At 60.4% G+C, this 6000-nt stretch overlaps 1 protein-coding gene across 1 annotated transcript; it reads left to right on the top strand.

The window, feature by feature from the left end:
• The first annotated feature begins 2243 nt into the window (after nt 1-2243).
• On the top strand, nt 2244-4284 carry POU4F3 (POU class 4 homeobox 3). Its single transcript, XM_064671645.1, has 2 exons — nt 2244-3016; nt 3290-4284. Exons 1-2 carry the CDS (start codon nt 2897-2899, stop codon nt 4142-4144), a joined length of 975 nt encoding a protein of 324 aa, XP_064527715.1. The 5' UTR covers nt 2244-2896; the 3' UTR covers nt 4145-4284.
• Nucleotides 4285-6000: the final 1716 nt, after the last annotated feature.

Raw genomic sequence — 6000 nt, 5'->3', positions numbered from 1 at the left:
TGGAAATGTGCTGTGCAAACCCAGGGGCTGCAGGAACCTTCCAGAGTCAGTGCTCATCCTCTTCACCACATAGATCAGGCACATGAGCTCGAGCAGTGGGCCCATGGGAACCTCATGAGGTTCAGCAAAGCCAAGTGATGATCTTTAAAGATCCCTTCCAACCCACCCCCCCACCCCCCCACCCCCCCGATTCTATGATTTTCATAACTGGCTGCATCTCAGCAACAGGACTTATTTTGTCATGTGAATCTTGACTCAGGTCTGGAAACACGATTTCTTTTCCAGATCCACAGTGAAGACAAACACGGGGGCTCCACAATGAGATCTGGCCAGGCCTTGTGGTGGGCTGGGAAAGGGAGGGAAGGCTCAGAGCTGGGGCAGAAGGGGGTGCAGGTACTGAGTGCCCCGGGAAAGGGGAAGTGTCCCAGTGTGAGCTCTGTGTGCTTTAACTGCCTCATGGGTCTCAACTGCAGTGGCCTCTTCCAGAGGAGCTGAGCATGCAGGACACTGTGTGGTTATTTTAAACGGCAACTGAAGAACACTTAGTGGGGCACATTCAACACTTAATGGGGCACATTCTGCTGGCTTTGTGATTGGAACAGACAGTGCTGCTCCCAGTCTATGGCAGAGAGGATATCAGCATGAATTGGGGGTTAAATAACTCGTGGTTTTGTTTCAAACTTCCCATCAGTCAGCCCTTCCCTGTGTCAGCCTGTACTGTATATTTTTTAAACTAGGTTGAGTTAATACAATGAAACCAAGAGCCTATCAACACCACTCTGTGATGGGCTTTGAATTAAAATCTAAATAAGAACAGAGTATTTTGATGTATTAGGAAAATGGATAACAATCCCTAAACTGTGACAGAGGATAAAATAGCACACGCTTTTAATCTGACTTTTGCCTCCAGATTTCCAATGAGTCACCAGCGATGTTTCATCAGGGTATGGGTTTGGTGTTTTTTTTCTTCCAGAAATGCCATTAATTATTTACCAGTAGGTGAATGATCTCTGAAATCTATTGCACTGACACCTTTGAGTCTGCAGACAGTTTCTGATGGCAAACCATCTGGGCTCCTTTAACTTGTTATTGTTTATCCTTTGGACTCCTCTCCCCTGGCTGTAAGGTGTAATGGCAGCAGACAGGGCCAGGAGCATCAATATTTTACAGCTTTAATTAAAGGGAGATCAGCAGCTGCTTTGCCCAGCTCGGCTGCCTTCGGGAGGGGAGAGAAGGACCGTGCTTAAAGAAGGCGGCCAAGAGAGGTGTCCTGTGGTGGGCTGGGACAGGGACCCTCTGAGCTGTGACAGCAGCCCCGAGCCCAGCGCTGCGGTCACACAGATGATGCTCGGCTGTGGCAGTGAACGGTCCGTGCAGTGACGGCGGGACCGGGGGAAGGAGGGTGCGGGGTCCCCGGCAAGGAAGTGTGAGGGGTCCGGCAGCTCCTCCTCGCTTGGAAGGGAATGAAGCAACAGAGAGACGGGGAAAAGCTGCCAGCCCTGTGCGAACGCCATCGGAGCCAGGGCCAGGGAGCAGGGCTCTGACGAGCAGGCGCTAATCGAGCTCTGCATCCAGCCTTTGCATCCTCTTATTTACTGGCGTTAACCAGACAGCGCTAAATAAAATTTAAACCCAAACCAAAAGAAAGACCTGAAATTTATCCCTCTATTAATTACTTCCAGCAAGCAGGGCCGCCCATAAAGCGGTGCCACTTCAGATAAAACTTTCATGCAGCTATTTAGGGCCTCTGAAATATAAATGATTTCCTTTAAATGTTTCATCATAAATCAGGGCACGGAGCTTCTCCACAACGCGCCGGTTTCCCCCCGGGTGGGAGGGAGCTGCTCGCCCGGCCCGGCCCCGCGCCCCCGGCGCGGGATGGGAGGGAGCGGGAGCGTGAACAGGACGGCCGCATCCCCCCACCTTGTGCGCCCCGGCACGGGCGCTGTCCGCGGTGCTGGTCCGCGCCTCTGCCCCCGCAGCCCCCCGAGCCCCCTCCCTCCGCAGCCGCCACCCGGGAAGACCCGAAGTACGAGCGGGGAGAGAGAAATGATCTTTAAGGTCCCAACCCAACCCATTCCTTGATTCTGTGATCTTTGCTCTGTGTGTGTTTCCCCAAACGAAGCCGTTTCACCACAGCGCTGCCGTTTCTTTTCTCTGCCCACGGTCTGAATCAGTACATTTGTCAGGAAACCAGAGAGCAGCTCCTTCGGCTCTTGGTCCGTATTTATCGAGGCTCACAAAAGTCTTGGGAACTTTAAAGCTCGAAGTAGAATTTATTTTTGTTTAAGAACTTCGCATTTTTCAAAATGTTTGCATCCCTAGTGCCTCAAAATCCAAAAGTGTCTGAAGACGGGTCAAGACTGGGAGAGCAAAAATTAAACGGCCGCTCAACGGCAGAACGTCGCCAACTTCAGGGCTGTTTTCCCTTGGGGTGGGTGTGTGGACATCTGTCCGTCTGGTCCAAACTTCAGCCCGTGGGTTTTACCCACGGAGAAATGCCCGCTCTCCCTTATTCCCGACGGGGAAGGGCAGGATTCGAGCGGGAGTGACGCGGGGCTGCGAGTCGCTCCCTGCCCCGCGCGGCAGCCGGACCCCCGCGACGGCGCGTCCCGGCCCCGGGTCCTGGGCGGGGGCTGGGGGGGTCGGGGGACCGGGGGGTGGGTCGAGGCGTCCCGCTGCCCGTGCCCTGCCCGTGCCCTGCCCGTCCTGCCCGGGCGCATCACGCGTGCGCGGCCCGTGTGCGGGCGGGCAGCTTGTAAGATGAGTGAGGGAGCGGTGGGGGGGCGGGCGCCGGGGGAGCTCTGCCATCGAACACCGCTCACTCGGGCAGTGCCGAGGGCAGAGGCAGCCCCGCGCCCATGCCCGGGGCCTCCCGCCCGCGGGCCGTGCGGAGATGATGTCCATGGACGCCAAGCAGCCCTTCGCCGTGCCCGCCGCCCTCCAGGAGCCCAAGTTCCCCAGCCTGCACGCCGGCGCCGACGCGATGCGCAGAGTTTGCCTCCCGGCCCCGCAGGTACGTTGGATGCGGCGCAAATACCGCTCTAAGGCACATTTTCTGACAGGCACCGGGTTAATGTTTTTTTCATGTCGGCAGCACCATCGCGCTTCGCGCCCCCCCCCCCCCCTCGCCCGCCCCTGAATCCGCACGATGCGGAGCGGGGCCGCTGCCTCCCTATTAATTTTTATGACCCGAGCTCCGGGGAGGACCCGCGGTGCCGGGGCCGGTTTTTCAGGAGGAGATGACAGAATTCCCCACTGACCCCGCCATGCGCGCTCTTGCTCGCAGCTGCAGGGCAATATATTCGGGAGCTTCGATGAGAGCCTGCTGGCCCGCGCCGAGGCGCTGGCGGCCGCGGACATCGCCCCCCACGCCAAGGGCCACCACCTCCACGCCCCGTTCAAGCCGGACGCCGCCTTCCACGCCATGAGCGGCGTCCCCTGCGCCGCCGCCGCCCTCCCGCACCCCGCCGCGCTCGCCGCCCATCCGCACCCGCTCCCGCACCCGGCGCTGGACGGCGGCGACCTGCTGGAGCACCTCTCGCCCTCGCTGGCCGTGGCGGGGCTGGCCGAGCCCCCGGCGCTGCCCGCCCCGCTGCCGCCGCCGCCGCTGCCCGCCGCGGGACCCCTGCCCGTGCCCGTGGGCGCCCCGGGGGGCCCCGCGCCCGCCGCGGACCCGCGGGAGCTGGAGGCGTTCGCCGAGCGGTTCAAGCAGCGGCGGGTGCGGCTGGGGGTGACCCAGGCCGACGTGGGGGCGGCGCTGGCGGCGCTGAAGCTGCCGGGCGTGGGCTCGCTCAGCCAGAGCACGATCTGCCGCTTCGAGTCGCTGACGCTGTCGCACAACAACATGACGGCCCTGCGGCCGGTGCTCCAGGCCTGGCTGGAGGGCGCCGAGGCCGCCCGGCGTGCCCGCCCCGCCGGCCCCGACCCCCCGCCCGGCGCCGAGCGCAAGCGCCGGCGGACCTCGATCGCTGCGCCCGAGCGGCGCTCGCTGGAGGCGTATTTCGCGCTGCAGCCCCGACCCTCGGCCGAGAAGATCGCGGCCATCGCCGAGAAGCTGGACCTCAAGAAGAACGTGGTGCGCGTCTGGTTCTGCAACCAGCGCCAGAAGCAGAAGCGCATGAAGTATTCGGCGGTGCACTGACGGCCCGGCCCCGAGCGCCCCGACGGCGCGGCCCTACGGGCCCCGGAACGGGACAGACGGACTGCCCCGAGCGCACCCCGCCCCGCCGAGCCAGCCCGGCCCCGGGACCGGAGCCCGGCGGGGAGCGGAGCCGGGGAGGGACGCGGCGGGGCTTCCGCGGGTCCCCCCGAGCTCCGTTGGCGGCGGGCGGGGCCGCGGGGAGCGCCTCGGGCACAGCCGCCCCCTCCGCGCCCCGCCATCCCGCCCCATCCCACCGCGCCGGGCGAGCCCCGCGCTCCCCCAATAAAGCTTTATTTTTCAATCCGCCGGGACGTGTCGTTCCTCGTCGCCCCGCGCCGCAGCGCCGACGGGGATACCCGAAATACCCGCGATCGCCTCGAACGCCCCTCGGAGGAGCGACCCCCGGCACACGGGACTGGGCACCTGCTGCCCCTGGCCCCCACCCGGCCCCGGCGAAACGCAAACATCCCCCCACCAAACCTGATGGCGGGTTCGTTTCTGTAGCTATTCAGGAGGGGGGAAAAGGGTTTTTATTTACGATTCCCAGAAGCACCTTAACGATTAAAGATTAATGCTCGAAGCGCGAGCCTCCTCTGAATATTCCACTTTAGCATTTCAATGAGTGACAAACATCGAACCCGAGAACCGGGTCTCATCCTTCTCCCCCATCAGGGGAATCCCACTTCTCCTCTCGGGTCCCCGGGAACGCTCCCTCGCGCGGCGTTTTTCCAATCAACCCCAGTGATTTTTCCCTAATCAAATGTCCTTTAATAATAAATACCCTTATGCCATTACATTATATTGTGGGCTCAGAAAATTAAGAATAAGGGCGATGCAGTATTAATCGCCTTCCGCGGTATAAGGAAGGCAGCTCCGACGGCATCTTTCCCCGTCGCTCTCCATCCCACGACCCCGGAGCCGTCGGGCTTTTTCACAGGTAAGAGGCTGAAGAGGCCGGGGAGCGGTGGGAGAGGAACGCGGGGCCGGGGGCTGGGGGAATTTCCTGGCACAGGAATGGGGATCCACCCCGGATCCCTGGTGGTGCCACTGCCGCGGGGCACCGCAGGCTCAAGCCTTTTATATTCCAGCATCCAGTAGAAATAACGCAAAGCTCCTAACGCTACCCTCCGATGGGATTAGTGTCCTGCCCGATTTGGGTTAACCCAGCCTGCGCCCCGCCGAGCTCCCGCTCCTGCCCGACAGTGCAGGACACCCTCACAGCTCCGGAGCCGTCACCTCTATCCCTGTTCGCCTTTGGAAGGGAGATCGGACAGGGCTTGTTCCTACAATGGCAAAAGGGGCCCTGCGGTTTTATTTGTGGCTGTTCTGGTGTTACCTAGATCTGTCGTTTTGTGACAGTTCTGCGTTTGTCCCTCTTGCTCAGCCCCGGAGAGTGGCTTTAAGATGTAAAAAAATCCTGAACGAACTTTCCCAAACCTGGAGTTACTGTACCAGAACACAGCTTCTGTGGACTCCTCCTCCCCTCGAATACGTTCACCAGGGAGATCCGAAGCCCCTGGATATTTCTGCTCACCCTCCCTCGCTCCTTGATCCTTTTTTCCCAGCAGCCCTACAGAGGCTCTTCCCAGATTTCAGTCTGAAAATCCCGGGTTTATTTTCACTTTACGTGTGCAGGTTCATGCCTTGCTCTGCCCAGATGTCACATACAGGACCTGACCCCTTCATTTGAGATTTACTTTGGAGATCAGGTACGTCCTGGTCCTCACTGGTGCCTTAGTCTGTTCCTGGGTTTGGCTCCCCAAGCTCTGATGCCAGATAAACCCACTGTGATACAGGAAACTCATCTGGTCTTCCTGGAGCTGGGGATTAACTTCCTTCGATTTCAGTGGGAATAA

This window comes from Pseudopipra pipra, chromosome 15, assembly GCF_036250125.1.
Source record: "Pseudopipra pipra isolate bDixPip1 chromosome 15, bDixPip1.hap1, whole genome shotgun sequence".
Classification (NCBI taxonomy): Eukaryota; Metazoa; Chordata; class Aves; order Passeriformes; family Pipridae; genus Pseudopipra; species Pseudopipra pipra.
The sequence above is the reverse complement of the archived record's forward strand: the minus strand, read 5'-3'. Positions and strand labels throughout refer to the sequence as shown.

Bases quoted from the DNA above. Each gene is read 5' to 3' on its own strand.
- POU4F3 (XM_064671645.1), top strand. From the start codon at position 2,897: ATGATGTCCATGGACGCCAAGCAGCCCTTCGCCGTGCCCGCCGCCCTC. The intron at 3,017-3,289 runs GTACGTTGGATG...TCTTGCTCGCAG, and splicing joins TTTGCCTCCCGGCCCCGCAG to CTGCAGGGCAATATATTCGG.